This window comes from Protomyctophum bolini, assembly GCF_963924005.1.
Source record: "Protomyctophum bolini genome assembly, chromosome: 5".
Lineage (NCBI taxonomy): Eukaryota > Metazoa > Chordata > Actinopteri > Myctophiformes > Myctophidae > Protomyctophum > Protomyctophum bolini.
In genome coordinates, this window is record NC_137866.1 from 31900866 (window position 1) to 31917575 (window position 16710).

A 16710-nucleotide genomic window follows, 5' to 3' on the forward strand; every position below is an offset into this window, starting at 1 on the left:
GTTATAGCGTGGCTGCTTTGGAATGTGAAGTTCCCGGTTTGATCCCTGTGTGGAATGAAATGGGGGCAACTGTTGCATGTCATTATTAGGTGAAATATCTTCATATAATAGCTAGCTGACCTCCAGCCCTTTTAAAATTGAAATAAGTGCTTTAGACCAGAGGTTTTCAACTGGTGGTCCGTGGACCACTGGTGGTCCGTGAAGGTATTATATGTGCAATTATTATGTTTCTTATCGATCATTCACTAGTTGGGAAACAAACTAGTTCACTAAATGATCCAGAACATTTTTCACCACGATTGCTCCTGCTTCAATTGATTTATTTTACTGACTGGTTGTTCTGCATTCAGTTCCTTTGTAATTTATCCTTTGTTTTTTACTGTATTTTGTGTATTGTAACCTCGGCTACACTGAAAATGAGGGCTTGCCCTCAACTGTATTTCCGAGTATAAATAAAGGTGATGATGATGATGACCTATGGCCTATTCTGGGAGGAGCATTATTTTGTCAAACATGAATGACAGTATCATTAACTGCCAGGTGAAACGAGCACTGTCTCCGTTGTGCATCTGTCTTCCCCCCCTCCCCCCCCCCCCGCGCCTTTTCTTCCCCGTTAGTTTCCAACGTTCTTTTGTTGGTTCAATCACTGTGTTGTGTTATGGCACACACACACCCAGGGATGAGGGCTTGTACAGCACAAGTACAGTATAGCACCACTCACTTCAGACTGGTCTGATTTTTTTTAAATATTTTGTTAAATTAAATTGTTCAGTTCAATTCTGGAGGCACTCTTAACAACAGCACGGTACATGGAAGAATCGATTGGAACCTCACACAATGTTTGTTTTAGCTTTTTAGACTCACTCCTCCGTGGCGAACGAGAACATATCCAGAAATGGTAACCGTGTCTAGCGCTCTCTCCCCGCCCACCCACCCCGCTCCCACAGTCACCACTGGCATCCCTCCCAGGCTATCCTCCATGGAGTAGCTCCACATTTTGCATGATGATTCTATCGCATGTTTATGAGTTATACTGCTCTGGTTTAGTGGCTTTGGGAGAGAGTTGTTGTTTGTGTTCACAGACAACAGTCGGACTGCCCTAGGCCATCACAACAACACAGAGTTCCAAAATGAGAGAGGAATTCCCATCCGCACTATAGAACACCAAAGGAAACAAACAGATTTATTTGTTGAATGCCTGAGTTGGGTTGTCTCTTGGCATTTCTTTACTTGGCCTCTTTACTTGGCCTTCTCTCAAATGGACTCTTTACGTGTGGTGAATTATGAACTGTGTGCCTGTGGTTTGGGAGTATGTTTTTCTTTTTTGGGGACCCTTATCGCTGCCATTTCCACCGTCATGAGTTCATGTTCAAACATGTTACTTTTATCCTCCTCTCACTTCCACCGAGACGGTAACACACACGCTCCCATACATACAGCCAGTCTGCTGTACCGTAGCTCAGTGGTTCTTGTGGCTCAGTGGTTTCATATCAATGACCCCCAAATTGACACTAATTAGCCCAGAGACTATTTCAATCTCTGGACCGTTGGAGGCGACAATATTAATGTCGTCGGTGTTGAAGTAGGCTGAGGTTTGAATGGAGTAGGGCGGTGGAATGTGGGGGGTGGCGCCGTTGAACCTGGTAATGCCTGCAGACAGACCGATCTCAATGGCGGCCGTGCTGACTGCAGACATGGAATGGGGGAGGGTGGTTGTCCATTGTCCTCAGTAGCCCTGGGTTGACTGGGGGTGTGGGGGAGGGGGGGATGAAATATGTATCCGTGGTTTCGTTCCTATGCTTGTATAATGTTTCTGTTTTGCTTTAAAAAAATCACGCAGTCTTGAGAAAGAAAACAGTCTGCAACATTGTTGCTGGTACAGCAGAGACAGCAGGGCAAACAAACCCGAAGTCGTTATTTTGTTCAGTTCTCATTCTTTATTTTGTAGTTCCACAACATCATCTATTCTTCTTAAACAATTGAAGGTTCCTTCTCCCAGGAATGGGATCATGCAAGCTGGCAGCATACACTGTAATATCATTTGGTAATAATTCAAACCTGACGGTGTAAAAATGGAGTTGGTTTTTTACACTGTTGGTGGTTTGCAGGTGAAATTGTAGTGCTTGCCTTCACTCTCCACTTAAGTTGAATGCCGACAATTTACGGCCGTCTTTCAGGCTAGACTGCCTATGTTTAAAGTTACCTTGCTTTGAACAGCCAGTGCACCGACCGCTGAGTTGCTTGTCATGAAAATCCACTTTAAAACGGTGTAATCGCTTGTTGTAGTGTTGAAAAATATTCCAGTCAAACAACTTGTCATGTAAGAGATGCGTTGCTGCTCTTACTGAACTTTCTGCAGTGAGCCCTCGAGGGTTGTAGAGTTTGCTGCAGTTGAAGGCTGAGGGAGAGTAGACATGGTGGTGGCCGGGAAGCCTCTGCAAAATGACAATAGGGAGAGTAGACATGGTGGTGGCCGGGAAGCCTCTGCAAAATGATTGTGTGTAGAAAGAATCCACGTCCATGCTCGCAGTGGTTCTCAAAAATGTTCATGTAATCGACCGTGGACAATGAATATGAATGATTTTGCATATCCCCATATTATAAGAGAAGATGTTTTGTTGTTTGGTTAAATATTTAAGCCTTTTGTTAAAATGGGGAAATAAATTAAGTAAATTAAAGTATAAATGAGGGTTACGGACGGTAATTACACTTCTCATTTAGCTGAGAACCCCTTGGAACACCCTCAAGGACTCCTGGGGGTTCCAAAACCCCACTTTGAGAACCCCTGCCTTATTGCATCTCTATTGTCTGGTTGCTGCTGCATGACACTTGAAAGAAAATGGACAAAATGTTTATTTGATTCCTCGCTGAATCATTGCTCAAAGCAACTGCTCAAGCATTCAGTATGTAGCTTTGAATCTGTGGTTTGAAAAGCATCAATATATTGGGCTATAGGTGTGGCAACTGTCAGCTTTGATTTCATAGCTCATCTCTCCATTTATCACATGGCATCGACAACATGCCTTCAAGCACAAAGTGTGACTGTGTGCATTTATGTTTCCTATTTATTTTGTTTATTAATCCTACACCTTTTACCTTTTCAGTGAGTCATAGGAGGAGTTACCAATATTAGTCAGTATATGATATATATCTGAAATATTACCCTTCCTAACATCGGGGCTAATAAGAAGTTTTTCAATTTCTGTCATTTCAAAACGTATTTTCCCCTCTCTCCTCTGACTTTCTAAAAAGTGTCGGATTTGGATATACTTGAAGAAGCCTAACCTTTAGTAGCTGCATTTTGAACCATCTAAATTGAGAAGGAGTGCACTGGGTGTGATGACAGTGAAGTGACAATTGAAGGAGTTTTAGACCCTTTTAATAATAGGGTGTGGGGTAACAGCCTGAAAATGTTGAGAATGCACTGTTCTAATCTAGCCAGTTAAACCGGTTCTTCAGAGAACTCAGAACTTCAGAGAACTTCCTAAACAACAGTGAATAGAATACAAATTCTCAGCTCTTTTGTCCTTCTGAACAGTTTTTCTGTATATTTTCCCACGACTGATGAACATCCAGTGCTAAATTACAGATAGCAAAATATCTGATGGAATGCTGTCTGGCTGATGAACTGTGGCCAAAAGTTATATATTATACAGCATCATGGAATTATTGTGTTGTAAAATAACACACATTTCATTACACAAAGACTATAGTTACATAAGTTCTTCCCTGACATACAATCTCCTCTTTGCACCAAATGTGAGATTAGGGACCCAAATACATAGGAATAGTTTCTGTACCAACCTAGAGAAATTCTGGACAGATGTTCCCAAGTCATTAGCTAGTCTGAGAGATCATTGGTATTGTCAGAAAATACATGATTGTGTAATTTTCCGAATGTTGGTACTAGGACGGTATTTATTGTTCACAATCCAATTCTGATTGTTTGCTTTTCCTCAAAAAACACTTGGGGTATGCCATATCACAACAGACAATATCCATCATATCATGATATGAATATAATATTGATACTAGGGAAGTCCTGATCACATTGTTTTTGTCCTGAATCGATTCAGATCATTTTTCAAATGACGTGATCGGTCCCAATTTCAAATCATACGATCGGATCGGAACAACCCTAGTTGGTACAGTTTTACTCTTCAATAAGTAAAATATGTTTTGATATTGGGATTTTGATAGTAAAAATGGATACAGTATCTGATTAAAGTTGAGACCAAGTGGATAATGCATTTGAAACTATGCATTGATTGACAGAGGGACACATTTTCTGAAAATTATATATGTCCTCCTCTGTTGTTTGAAACCTGTTTGGGCTATCCAGAAATAGATTGCTTATAAGCACGATGTACAGAACTGTACCACACAGACCTAAATATTCTGCTGAACAACAGACAAATTAATCTATACAGGCTTGCAACATTCTAATATTAACCTTCAATTAAATGTAATTTAATTCAATTTAATTCCAAAAATGAACTACAAAATAACTTTTGATAAAGAATATTACTAAAATAACTACTATTACTATTACTACTACTACTACTACTTCATCTTTACCGAGTGGTGGAAATGGGCTTAAATAGAGCAGGCAAACCCTATTTTATACTTTGGGCTATTTGCAAATGGCTGTTTTTGCTGTTTTAACACACCTAAAGAATTTTGGGTACTTGTGAAAAACTTTGGTACAAATAGGGATGCCATGGTTAATGTGGTTAAGAGAAGTGTGTGCGTGTGTGCGTGCGCTATACAGGCAAAGTTGAAGCACTTTCCCCCCGCATTGACCTTGTGGGTACAGATAGGTGATGACAGAAAGATAGGAACTGAATGAATGTTTGCAGATGGCCCCAGATATGGGGGAGATGAAAAACGAGTGCTTTGGGGCACGCTAAACTCCAGAAAGTTAAAAGAGCAAGCCGCAGAGATAAGATAAAAGGAGGAGGTGGCGGTGGAGGTGGGTGCTTATGGGGGTTGCTATGAGCTTTTTACTTCTAAGCAGTAGAGAAATGGGTGAGGAGAGAGAGAGAGGGCGGGGGGGGGACAAACAGATGGCAGCGGAGTCGTCAGGCTACATCGTGTTCACAGTAGCATGTCCCATTCTAAAGCACTGCTGGTGTGTGTGTGTGTGTGTTCTGTCTATTCGTGATGAGATTTACAATTTACAAGGTACTGTACTGACTACGAACATGCACTCGTGTGAGGGGCGCTCTTATCATCATACATCATCACATTCTGGCCAATCACTTTTGGGTTTTGGCGTCCTCACTTTTCTGGGAGAACCATAGCCACGTCACATACATACTGTATAGGCTACTATATAGGCATGTCATAGTGACACAAACAAACCCCACAAGTCAGCCTTCCATGGAATCCACAACCCACTTCACTCTGATGGTGAGCCTGTGTCTGTCTCTCTGTCTCTGTCTCTGTCTCTCTCTCTCTCTGTGTCTCTCTCTCTCTCTCTCTCTCTCTCTGTGTCTCTGTGTCTCTTCTGGCTTCACATCTCTTGCCAAGTTCCCAGTCACCAGACTCTGAAGTACCACGATTCCGCTGGAAGTACATTAGTTTTCAAATCCATGTGCAACATCTGAAAACTCCTAGCTGGATGCATAATGAATGACAAGAAATAAATGATGGGTAAAAAAATGACACCTGCTTGCCATCTGTATCAAGCTCGTTTCATCAATGTTTGATCCCCCCCCCCCTCCTTTTAATCCCCACAAACCTATATTCTTCTCACTTGCTCAATGCTTTTGCCCGGGTGATGCAAGATGTTTGGGTACAATGCTAATCCCGATCTTGGAAAGTTCTAGGCCACTGATTACCGATGTTATAATCATTCAAAACGGTATATTTTACATCAACAACAACTCAAATAATGTTTTAAAGATAAGCCATCTTTCTGATGACTGAGCCCAGACTGCTGAATGCAGCCTGAGATTTCTTCCAATGCTCTGATGAAGGATCATAGCCGAAACGCGTAAGGGTTCCTTTTTGGTGTGTGCCAATGAAGATATGGAAATGCGAGTACTTTGTCCGCCCTTTTGTTTAGATTTTTGGATGTGCTACCTTTAAAAATATATATATATTTCCTACTTTTTGATCACTCCTCACTCCACTGAAAACCTCTTTTTCCTCCATTTAATTTCTTCCAAGTATTCCTGCTTGTCAGGGGTGGAAAGTACATTTAGCCTACTTAATCTCACTCCATTGGCTCCCCATAAAACAGAGAATCGATTTTAAGATTATTTTATTCACCTTTAAATCCCTCAACGGCCTGACTTGAGTCAAAGCTTACTCAGTCAAAGTTGTACTTGAGTTAAAGTAGTTGCTTAGTAGTATTCAAGTACAATCAATTCAATAGTAGTAAAACAAAATATCAGATCTACAAGCTCACAATGTGTTGCATTACGACACGGTGTGAGTTTATAGATTGGCTATTTTCACGTTGGTTAATCCATAATGTACTTATTCAATTTCAAAGCCAAGCCAGCCATCTGTCACCAAACTCACTCTCTATTATTGAAATGTTGAAGAAAAGTATGAGTTTGCAGTAATTACATATTCCCTGATGTTCTTCATTCATGTACCAACTGTAAACTTACTTTGTCAATGAATTTTGCCATTTTTATGCAAATCCCCCCCCAAAATATGAAGTCTGCTGGCTTGTGAACCACGTTTATGAGTGAGGCCAGGACGAGCCACGGGGCAATATCACAGCAGATGGTGTCTGTTGGTTTTATCACTCTCATAAAGTCTATATGCTGGATTTGTTTTTTTTTATAGCCCAGCTATTCATTTATTTTATTTTTTTCATATATATATTTTTTCGCAAGCAAAAGTTTGAAAAGCAGTCTGAACTGGAAAAACCCCACAGATGGATGTATCAGTTGATCTGGGGTCAGCATACTGTAGGTAGGTAACATTAATTTGTATGTTGACATTACATCGGATGATTACCAACTCACTTTACATTGACACGATGACAAACTGGACTGTCATCGTTTTATTATATGACCTCGCTAAACAAAATCCTGTTTCTCTCCTATGAATAACAATTCCCTTTCTCCATTTAGAGGTGATTGCTGCAGTAATTCGAGTTCATGTTATTCCCAGACTAATCCAATGTTTGTTATTTAAGGTACACAGCATAAAATGCTGTTGCCGTGCACAGTAAAATGATAAATCCTCATTGTTCATTCATCCATTTACTCTTGAGAGTCTACACATGTAATCAAATGCATGGTCCATTTTTGTTGACACATTTTAACCAAATGGAAAGCAATTCAACCGCCCACACTCAAACAATGGTGGAGAGAATTGTTATCATACAGCACAGAAATATGAACAACGTTAAAGGGAAACCAATGGAATTTGACAGAATATGGGGGAACATTATTAATAATTTAAGAAATATTGAGGGGAGACTACCATGACAAACTGACTATGATGAACTTGTAGATTGATGAACTGATAAACACATTAAGAAATTAATAAAACATGAACCTCTTGGTAGAGGGTGTCGATGTCCTCTTGTGACACAGGCCTAAAGCAGTCTTTTTCTTTATTCTTTATCTCTTTTTGCTGTATATTTATATATGTACTCGTTAGTACATATGCAGTGCACAAAGACGTGACAGAGAGAGAGGACAATGATGTATTTGTATTTATGTTGGGGACGACGACGACGACGAAATGTTTTGTTCTTGTGTGAACCAAATAAAAATATTTCAGCAATAGGCCATACGGATATTTCTGCGCTAGGGCGCCCGAGCATGTGACCTTCGGGGTCGTCATTGTGGCCAAATCTAATATGGCCACCACCTGAACCGGTTTTCATAACAGTGGTGGGTGGGTGTCTGAAGTGTTAGGGCCGATACATACTCCCATTTCGGCGCTGTAGTGCCGAAATGATTTCGGCTCGTCAGAAATTTTCAGTAGCACCGAAGAGCCGACTTTAGGACGGTACCCGCCCCCCCGAACCTCAAATGACGTCAAATTGTAGGCTCTACAGCGCCGAAACGACTTTTATTCGGCTCTAAAATAGGAGTATGAATCGGCCCTTAGTCAGACACCGAAGTGTTAGCCTCAGCTATCGTTGCATGTCTGTGTCGTACCACGGAGTAAATGGCAATCTAGAAGCTCACATTGCGTCAAGAATGTGACGCGCTATGAGCATGTAGATCTGCTATTTAATGGAAGTCACTGGTGTTCTAAATCTAAAGTGAATTACACCACGTTACAGGTAGGATGTAATTATTTGTTGACAGGGAAGGCAGCAGTAATTGACAGTAAACGTGCTCACGTTCAGTTATCTTACATTAAAATAGACAGCGGAACACTGGCTATGTTTGCCAATCAGAGACTTGAGAGGATGTGTTACTCACAAAAGGTACTCATACGGGCGTGCCAATGCAAACACTTCGGTGGCAGTGTTTAATTTGGTCCCAACTGCCCAAGCCACGTCCGAGGCTCTGAGCCTTCTTTCACCACCAACGCCTCCATTATCGCTTAATTGGACCGGCCGCTACCACACAGGAGTTCAACAAGGCAATTGCCGTTTCAGTCGAGTGATAATCATGGAGGCGTTGGTAGTGAAAAGGAGGCTCCCTCAGCTTGGCTAAATGAAACTAAATAAAGTTGATGCTCTGCAACACGCTACAGTGTACAACAACAAGCGAGGATGCACGGGAAATTCGGGAATCAATGACCGATTATCGTATGTACAATCATAAGGTGGTTATATCTTAAGGGAAACACCATTTTACCAGTACAACACCAAACAAATCTGGGCGCTATAAGCGCCATGTTATTAGTGTCATTAATGTATGGAAAAACCGACTGCGGAAAACGCTGCTGAAAATCCGAAAAATATTCATGGTCTGAAAAACATTTTCCGTTTGGCGGTTATTGTCCAACCCTATATTTATATTTATATTTATTTATTTTATAACCCTATATTTCCAGAACGCTCCATCTCTCTGCATTTTGCGCCAGTACTCCAGCAGCTGATAGGGATGAAAACTGTGGACTGTGACCATGTTGTTGTAATTGAAGCTGGAGTAGGACAATCCGTAGGGGTTGAACAGCCGACCACACTCCTCTCCACCGGGCTGTGGTGTGGGCTTGATTCCTATCCAGTCCAGGCAGACTCCCACGTACACATCCTCAAAACGCAGGATGCGAATGCTCAGAGAAGCTTTGTACACTTCTGTCGCAACGTCTCCGGAGAAGACATAGCCCGACCCTGAGCAGTAGTCTGGGTAACTATCGCTTGGGTACTCTTCTAGGGGCATGTACATCTTTGATCTATTGTCTCGGCTTACCAGGGCGTCCCTATGGATACAGCCGGTAAAGTAGTTTGTCTTGGGTTTCAGTTCCGGTCTCAGCAGCTTGTAGATAAGGTAAACGGTGTTCACAAGGATGTCACTGTCAGTTTTCAGAACATAGCTGGCCCTGGGACAGTGCATGGCCACCCAGTTCATCCCCATCAGTGTCTTTAAAGTCAGGTTGTAGTAGGTATCCAGGAAATCCTGCTGAATGATATCGTGGTGCCTCATGCTCTCGGACTCCAGGGTCTTCTGCTGTAGGCGCCCCAGCTTGCCTTCCGTCACCCCCACCAGGAACAGCCGGATGATTCCTAGGCCTGGAGCGAGGCTCTCATTCCCCCATGTCTGCCGTATGGCATTCCGTGCCTTTACTTCACCGGCCATGCTGAGTATCAGCAACACTAGGAATGGTGGCGGCTTTCCCTCTGGGCATTTGTTTGGCTCCCTAATGATGTAGTCAGGGAACGGCCAAGGAGTTGGCTTGGCCCATGGGTGGCCGATGGGAGACTCCTCATGGGTGGTCACCTGTGTGGTCTGGCCACTGGTGTGGTTGTCACCCGCTTCACTTGGGCTGGCTTTACCTGGCAGATGGATAACTGTCTGCCAGCCCACATTGACCAGGACCCCTAGGAACGAGAAGAGACACAGAAGTGCAACGATGTGCTTCCCCTTCCACTTCATGGCATCTGGTGGTGGAGCCTTGAATGGTATACAGAGAAAACATGATCAAAATCAGCAGGTCTTTATATACACGGTCACATATACACTTGGGTTTAAGATAAGTCTAATAAACAAATACAATCTTAAGAGCAGAGTGAATGATCCACCTGAACTGAAGCCACACCCACAGCTGTAGTTGTATGATAAAGGGGGAGGGGTTAGGGGAGGGGCTGATAGTGTGATGTCACTATATTACTGTTTATTTCATTTGTGGAAGAAACCCTAAATACAAAGTGAATACACCATTGCACATAAACGACTCCAGGGTGTCTAATGAAGTACTGTCACCTCATAGACACATGAAAAACTGGAAAAATACAAAAATAGTGGCACTCCCTCTTTATTAAATGTATAAATAGCAAAGGAAATATGGTTGGTCCGTTTCTTTTCTTTTTCTCTAAATTGCCTTTTGTAATGTAATGTATTGTTCTTAAAAGGACCAAAATAAACTAACTAAACTAAGCTCTCTCGTATCCTGCCATAAGAATACATTTCCCTGTGGGAAGCACACTCACATTTATATTTATTTATAGTATTTTGGAAATCAGCTAAACGATACGCTCTTATTGGCAAGGTATTATTCTTCCGGGTTGAGGGAAAGGAAGTTCTTGTTTGAGGGTTCCGGCCTGATGACTGCAAAACAATGACTACAACATGACATAACGATATCATCCGCTCCCGATCACACCGCCATTTAGTAACGCAGACCAGGCTTTGGAAAGGCTTTGGAAATCCTGGTGACGCAAGGTTAGTGTGGAGGAGCCACCTGGTCCGCTTGCACCTTGAGGATTCGACCATCTGGGCCCAGGTTCCTTGTGTTGGTTTTCGTTTATCCTTTTGAAGGTGTTAACACATTTATGGCCTAGATACTGTATGTCCTGTGGTCTTTTTTGCAAAGCCTTGGCTGCCGTTTTATCCACAAGGAGTGCATATAATGTATGAAATTAGATGCTCTCCCCTGCTTTGCTGGGTGTCCCTTTGTAATCCGTGATGGTCTGAATTAGCCCTTCGCTAAACCCCACCCCAATGCCAATTCAAATAGTTTAGCAGCTGTTGCTATGCAGGACAAGCTTTCGTTACCTCATAGCTGTCAATGTTGTTTTGCATGTCTGTGTTGTTGAACACATACTCAGCTTAACGTCAGGAAAGTTACATGACTGACCCATCCTAGCAATAATACTAATGACTGTAGTCTTACCGTGCAACATGAAAACTCGGTCGGTCGTTTCCATCTGTCATTTCCTCGCATTTCTAGTTCATTTAAACAATGTCATGCACATTTGTCTTACTTACTTTGAATACTTAAGTACATTTTGATGTTGATACTTTTACTTGCGTACATTTATAATGCGGGACTTCTACTTCAACATTGGGGCTTCAACAGCAAGGTTGGTGGTGAGGAGAGGTGTGTAGGGCTCCGCTTGCTGCTCCAACTGAGCTGGGAATCCCGGGAGCCACTCGTACTATAATCTCGCTTTTTTGGCACCATTTCCCCCCAAAACAGGTCGTCTCGTCATAATAGTTTCATAATAATTACTAAAATAAATTAATTTATAATAATATCGGTCGGCCTCATGGTGGCGCTATAACAGCCCACTTTACGTTTTGGCTTATAACTCTTGAACCATAGGTTACATTTATTTTTCCCTGGATTCCTTGGGTCATGACGCATCTCACCATATAGGCCACGCCCATTTCCGGATAGATTTTCCGCCATTTTGTATTTTGTCCAAAACACACTTGTCACGTACATAGACGTTTAGGTTCGGGTAAACTTATGTGAGTTGACCCTGGTACCATGGGCATAGGGCATAACCCGGAGCATTTAGGTGGACCAGGACTGTCAGCTCAGTTAGCCCTTGGAGCATAAGGCATTTAAAGTTTTCACATGGCGATTATACGTGCATTTATACCCTCTGGCAAGAGGACACGTACTGTGTCATGGCGCAAAAGGCCCATTCATAGTGGAATGAAACTGTGTGCCTGTGGCACCCAGGGGTCCCTGGAAGCGCCTCTGTGTGTTTATATGCTGGTAGAATCTAAAGCAGCAGCGTCAAATATTTGCAAGAAAAACTAAATAGGTCAAAATGGGCAGATTGTTTTACAGCCCAAATCATCTTCCATTGGCCTTCATTGAGTTGAGTGATTGACAGCTGACATGACAAGCCTCTGTTACGGGTCTCAGGGCTGCTGAGTACCTCATTAACAAAACTGAACCTGAATAAACGGGGATAAGGACGGAGCAATGAAAATATTTGACGTGTTGCTTTTCTTTCCAGAATGTAACTGAGGAGAACCGGAAGCTGCACTCCTTATATTAGGACCCCAGAGAACCTGGGCTAGAACAAACATTCCGTCCTCACTGCATGTTACACTTTGCTAGTGCAATTAATTCACAGTATTAAATGTAAACCTTCATAAAACGAAATTATATAATTAAACGGACTCTTAAAACACATTAAGTTTCTAATTAAGTTTCCACTCTCTCTTGGGGGTGCCACACCTCCGTTGATTTACTCAACATTGGGGCTAATATTTGTCAGCCCTAGAACCTATAGAAGGCTCTGCTCAGCCCTCTGGCCCCGTGACCAATGACCGCTCCTCTACGGTTGATGAATTTTAAATTAATTAATTGAGTTTATTATTTTAAGTTAAGAGATTGGGGCATATATCATCCAATGGATTAAAATAACAAAAGGAAAGAGACGGGTTTGAAATTCTTGCTTTTTGGGGCAGAGACAGACTGACACCGGATTAAGGTTGGTGAGGCCGTGAGGGGTGCGTTAAGGGATGGGAGAGGGTTAAGGTTAGGTTTAGGTGTGCTGCCCTGTGGGAGAGGGTGAGGTTGAGGTTAACATCGATAGACAACTTGACTGCGTGTGCGTGCATTTGTTTTAATTTGTGAGTTCTCTTGGCACAGTACCATGGGTGTGTACGTGTGTGTATAACAAAACCATGATGCTTTTATGCAACGATTGGTATGAAAAACATCATTGAAGCTGAGAAGGGACATGCCAGTGTCGGGGATTAATGTGCCACTGTGCTATTTTGTTTAAAGCTGCATGCCTCAAGCAGGCTCTAGGGCATCACTTTATGCCAGCTTGTGAATGTGATGGACATTTCCATGAATGTTTTATTTTTGCCATGGACATGCAAAACAAGTGATCAATGATATTACCAGAACACAAATGTATAGCCTACAGTACTAATTGACTCTTGATGTGTCAGTGTCTACTCTATTCCATTGCGCTACACATTTTAAAATAAGTCACTTATCAAAACTTATTTTTGGGGAAAAGCCGATCTACAAGCTCACCACACATTACGGCATGTTGTGACCTTGTAGAACAGCAGTTGTCCTTTCTTCTTAGCCTATAATGACATGCCCAAAATTGGGATGTCAGGGTTAAATTATTTAGCTATAGTTACCCAATTTACCCAGCAATACTGGGATGTTATCCACTGTATACTGGCAGGTGGCCGTCCTGAGACAGGCATTATATGTGGCATAATGCATGGTCCAAGTATATTCCATGTTTGGGATTTCAATAAATGGGTCTTTTACAGTAAGTACAGTTGCAGTCCGAGAAAGGGACACTTAGCTGCAAAGGTGAATGGGTGCACAGTTCATATTAGGCCTTTCAGAGGACAGTGTTACTTGGGGACATGAAGAGACAGGAAGTTCTCCTAAAACAGGAAGTTCATCCTAAACAGATGCCCGAACCACCTATAGGCTGTGTTGGGACCCCAGAAAAGGTGCCTAGAAAATGAATTTCGTTCCCACGTCATGGGCACTACTCATTCAATGCATTCTTTCATAGATAATACCCTTCTGAACGTTGGGTTTAAAGTTCTACTCATAATATCCTGCAGTATTTTGTCACAGGCCAGAAATGTATTTAAAAAAAAGTATATAACCAAAAAACTAAAATCTTGTGCTGCTGTTTTTGCTTGTAAAATGTGTTATATTGATTTTGGCAACACAAAAAAGGGGAAACCCCCTTTTCTTTCTTAAAAAAAAAAAAAAAAAAAAAAAAAAACTTGATCACAAAAAAGAAACTTGTTGCTCAAGTGTTTGTAGCTCATGCTCAGGCGCATGACAAACAAGATATAATCTCAGAGGTACATGCATTATTACATTTTTTAAACCAGAACAAATGGCAAACAAAGATCTTTAACATGTGCAGGACTAACATGATGAAACAGCATCAATAAAGAGGTAAAATTAAGCAGCTCATTACATTACAGAATAACCAAAATACTCCTTCCTCCTTTGCGTTTATCATTATCATTATTATTATTATTATTTTTGCTGTCTTTGTTTTTTGTTGTATATTCATCCTTTTTATAGCTATTTTGAATATTAAAAGGGCTGCCATTATAAGCTGAGGCTTCTGCCAAACGCTCCCTTTTGGTCAACAAAAACATAACCCTGAATACATTGTATAAGGTGTGTTTATTTTAAATGACCAATAAACTTGAACTTGAACCTATGTCGGACCAAAGTATAGTAACCATTCAATTTAGGGGGGTGTGGTAACAATTTGATAGATTTGTAGCCTTTGTGGGCCGAGGTGCACTGCTTTTCTTTTCTACCTTTCATTACACAGTAGGTTGTGACATTTTTTATGTATGAAATATAAGCTTTTGGCTAAATTTACTATGTGTATGCTATGTGCCAATCACTTAAGTTGAAGCATTTTCTTTAACAAATTTGCTACATTTCATGATCTAGATTCACATATGAGTAAACTAAGGCACCAGTACTTGTTTCAGATGTTAGGTATATGTATTTATGACATTTGAGAAAAATGTGTGTTGCCAAAATCAATATAACACATTTTACAAGCAAAAACAGCAGCACAAGATTTTCGTTTTTTGGTTATATACATTTCTGGCTTGTGACAAAATACTGCAGGATATTATGAGTAGAACTTTTAACCCAAAGTCCAGAAGGGTATTATCTATGGAAAATGCATTGAATGTGTAGTGCCCATGGCGCGGGAACGAAACTGAACGAAAAGGGACCTCACAATATGGCCTACTAAGCTGGCTCCTTTCCAGGCGAAGAAGCAGCGACTATTCCGAGTCTCTCTTGCGTGACTGAACTTCTCACCCTATCTCTAAGGGAGATGCCATCCACCCGTCGAAGAAAACTCATTGCTGCTGCTTCTATTCGCAACCTTATTCTTTCGGTCATAACCTTCACCTTGGGTTTAATACATTCCCTCACCGGTTTCCTGCTGTGAATATCTTCTTCAGTTCTCACCTGAGAAACGTTGTCCTTTTTTAAATTAAATTACTCTAGGAACAGTGTGCGGACTTCTTTCCTCTAATCCAAGTGTTCACGTGAACATGCCCAGTTCAACTGTCAGAGCTGGCTTTCAGGTGCCTGTGCCACACAACCCCTGCGTTGGCCGCGATGCTTCCCCAAAGAAGAAGTTATGTCGACGGACGCAAGAGTAGCTGTAGGCTACTATGGGTCCAAGTTGTTTTCCCCGTGTGGGTCTGATGTATAGGTCTGATGCCTGCCTGGGGGCGGTGTGGAAAAGGGGAGGTGCGTTGGGGAATTGAATGTTGCACGGAAAACTGTGTCCCAGTATTAATCAGTGTCTGTCCCAACATTTCACTGCGGTGACACTGGTGACACGTGATTTGCGGGTTGTTTTTAACGCAAATTAATTTAATTAAGATGATTATTAGAATTTTTGGCATGTGTAATGCAGGGCAGATGGAAGTTGGAGGACAGGGCTGTACGGCGCTAGGTTCTATGAGGCTGTCCATGCGTTGTGGCGTTGTGAGGAGGGCGCTTTGCTCTATGCGGAAGTGGACAGAGACAGACAGCGGTTCTTGAATTTAATAATGATTTTGGTCAGAATTTGATGCAGCATCTCAATTTAGAATGGGGTCCTATGCACAGATAAAACAATATACACTAGAGCATGGGTTCCCAGAGTGGGGTCCGGGGACCCCTGGGGGTATACTTGAGGGAGTTCCAGTGGGTACCTAGCTCACACTCTCTCTTATTTTACAATGTAAATTGGGGTCCCAGAGATAAAAATGCCATTAAATCGGGGGTCCGTAGCTTAATGTGTGTGAAACTGGGGGGGGGTCCATGAAATTAATATGTTTCGGAATCACTGCTAGAGCCGTAAAAATCCTCCCTTATCGGGGTCACTGGCATATGTTTTCCAATGGGGGTACGTGGCCTAATGTTGTTTTTGGGGTCCTTGACACAAAAAGGTTTGGGAACCACTGCCCTAGAGTACATACGCTACATGCAGTACAGTGCAAAAACACAATACGCCCAATACACAATACGTAATACACTCAGGGGCAACTGGGGCTCAGGAGGTAGAGCAGGTCATCCAATGATTCGTGGGTCGGCGGTTCGAATCTCGGCTCCTCCTGTCCACATGTCCAAGTGTCCTTGGGCAAGACATTGAACCCCAAATTGCTCCCGATGCTGGTTGGTACCTTGCATGGCTTCCACTGCAATTGGTCTATATGTGTGTGTTTGTGAATAGGTGAATGTAATGCACTATGTAAAGCGCCTTGGATAAAGGTGCTATATAAATGCACCATTTATGGCACAATAATTATGGCATAATAATGAATGTACGGATATAACTAAACTTTGCTG

At 42.0% G+C, this 16710-nt stretch overlaps 2 protein-coding genes across 2 annotated transcripts in view; one reads left to right on the forward strand and one right to left on the reverse strand.

The window, feature by feature from the left end:
• nphp4 (nephronophthisis 4) overlaps positions 1–16710 on the forward strand; it is a 268172-nt gene that overhangs the window by 36848 nt on the left and 214614 nt on the right. The window lies entirely within an intron of this gene.
• On the reverse strand, positions 8961–10028 carry LOC308315966 (beta-1,3-galactosyltransferase 2-like; the record flags this gene model as incomplete). Its single annotated transcript, XM_080764243.1, has 1 exon — positions 8961–10028. One exon carries the CDS (start codon positions 10026–10028, stop codon positions 8961–8963), a length of 1068 nt encoding a protein of 355 aa, XP_080620369.1.